The sequence below is a fragment of the Phragmites australis genome, chromosome 10 (genome assembly GCF_958298935.1).
Source record: "Phragmites australis chromosome 10, lpPhrAust1.1, whole genome shotgun sequence".
Taxonomy (NCBI): Eukaryota; Viridiplantae; Streptophyta; class Magnoliopsida; order Poales; family Poaceae; genus Phragmites; species Phragmites australis.
In genome coordinates, this window is record NC_084930.1 from 2,890,441 (window position 1) to 2,892,534 (window position 2,094).

Below are 2,094 nucleotides of genomic sequence, written 5' to 3' on the forward strand. Positions count from 1 at the left end.
AAACTAGAATATATGCAGGAAACTGAGAAAAGTAGTTCACGAACTTCTAAACAAAAGCATATCATCTGTGCATGTATACCGTTCGATCACTAAACCATCCGAGGTCGCAGATTCATCAGAATAAAAATGATCCAGGTGCTAGGATGGTTTGTTAGGGATCTGGATATCCTAATTGTTAAGTTAGTGATGTTATATGGACGGTTATACATATGATGTATTATAGTAAAAAAAATTAATTAGTGTCTTGTACAACTAGTAATTACAACATGGATCCGCGCTTGCCTCTCTGTTTACAGAAACTAGCAGGTTTCACCGTTGAACCGAAGATACAGATTAAATCCAGCAAGCGAGAACGGACCGTTCCATCAAGAATTCGCTCCACGTCTCGATCGATTTAAGTATCTCGCTGTACGTGTGCCTGTGCCTGTGCCGTGGCCGTGCCCTCTCCTGTCCATCATCATCAACCCGCTGCTCGCCACAGTTTACTGCGCCCCCTGCTCCGTCTCCTCTGGTGCCAACTCATACGCATTACATCGCACGGCCGGCTGGCTGTCTACTCGCATCCTCTACTTCGCGGCAGGCGGCACCATCCGCCCCGCCGTTCTTATCTCCCAAACCCCTATATGAACCCCTCGCACCCTCGCCTTCTCCACTCACAAAACACAAGCTTGATCGTTCGAGCTCCAGACATCTTTTTATAAGTTTTTAGTAGTTCTAGACTTCTAGCTGGTTGGTTAAGGTTGAATTCACAAATGGCGCGAGTTGTGGCGGTTCCTTTGGTGCTGGGCGTCCTGCTCGCCTGCTCTACCCTGGCGGCGGCGAACTTCAACCAGGAGTTCGACATCACCTGGGGTGACGGCCGCGGCAAGATCTTGGACAATGGCCAGCTCCTGACGCTCACGCTCGACCGGACCACCGGCTCCGGCTTCCAGTCCAGGCACGAGTACCTCTTCGGCAAGATCGACATGCAGCTCAAGCTCGTCCCAGGCAACTCCGCCGGCACCGTCACCGCCTACTACGTAAGCATCCGAGCTCTCCCATGGATCGATCGTATATTTTGTTCCTTTCGAGTGGCCAGCCGGCTCATCGATGCGGTTGGTTTCGGTGTATGTGCAGCTGTCGTCGCAGGGGGCGACGCACGACGAGATCGACTTCGAGTTCCTGGGCAACGTGAGCGGCGAGCCGTACACGCTGCACACCAACGTGTTCACGCAGGGACAGGGGCAGCGCGAGCAGCAGTTCCGGCTCTGGTTCGACCCCACCCAGGACTTCCACACCTACTCCATCCTCTGGAACCCCAAGCACATCATGTAAGTCTCGAGCTAGAACAGTACACTGGTACGCACAGTGCAGCGATGTGTGTCTGTGTACATCAGCTGACGGGTTTTGTGATCGATGCAGCTTCATGGTGGACGACATGCCGATCAGGGACTTCCGGAACCTGGAGAGCAAGGGGATCGCGTTCCCCAAGAACCAGCCGATGCGCCTCTACTCCAGCTTGTGGAACGCCGACGACTGGGCCACGCAGGGCGGCCGCGTCAAGACGGACTGGTCCCACGCGCCGTTCGCCGCCTCCTACCGCGGCTTCAGGGCCGACGCCTGCGTGGCCGTCGCGGGCGGCAGGACGCGCTGCGGCGCCACCATCGGCACCCAGGGCACCGCACCCGGCGCCCCTGCCGGCGACTGGTACAACCAGGAGCTGGACCTCACGCGGCAGCAGCGCATGCGGTGGGTGCAGCGCAAGTACGTGATCTACAACTACTGCACTGACCCCAAGCGCATCGCACAGGGTCTCCCCGCCGAGTGCTCCATGCAGTAGTCCATCGAACAAGCGCGGCAGCAAACCAGCAGCAATGGCGTACACTGCATCCATCGCCGGATAAGGACATGGGCAGGGAAGACGGGGGCGTCTGTATAATAAATAAATAAATATCGCAATGGTGGAATTTGTAATGTAGCTTGCGTTAAACTCTGTGTTTGTAGCCTCGCCCGTCTCTTCCTTCCGCCACCTAGTTCGTGTAATCAACAGTTCGTGTTCTTCATGTTCGTCTGTAATATATCTGTAATATATGAAAAGTCATACGTGTTCGTACA

At 54.8% G+C, this 2,094-nt stretch overlaps 1 protein-coding gene across 1 annotated transcript; it reads left to right on the forward strand.

Annotated features, from left to right (window-relative positions):
• The first annotated feature begins 448 nt into the window (after positions 1 to 448).
• On the forward strand, positions 449 to 2,094 carry LOC133883205 (probable xyloglucan endotransglucosylase/hydrolase protein 25). Its single transcript, XM_062322443.1, has 3 exons — positions 449 to 1,019; positions 1,117 to 1,310; positions 1,402 to 2,094. Exons 1-3 carry the CDS (start codon positions 753 to 755, stop codon positions 1,817 to 1,819), a joined length of 879 nt encoding a protein of 292 aa, XP_062178427.1. The 5' UTR covers positions 449 to 752; the 3' UTR covers positions 1,820 to 2,094.

What these genes read in the sequence shown, in the direction of transcription:
- LOC133883205 (XM_062322443.1), top strand. Translation starts at nt 753, where the DNA reads ATGGCGCGAGTTGTGGCGGTTCCTTTGGTGCTGGGCGTCCTGCTCGCC. An exon ending in GCACCGTCACCGCCTACTAC is followed by an intron (nt 1,020 to 1,116) that starts GTAAGCATCCGA and finishes GTGTATGTGCAG; the next exon opens with CTGTCGTCGCAGGGGGCGAC. An exon ending in TGGAACCCCAAGCACATCAT is followed by an intron (nt 1,311 to 1,401) that starts GTAAGTCTCGAG and finishes TGATCGATGCAG; the next exon opens with CTTCATGGTGGACGACATGC.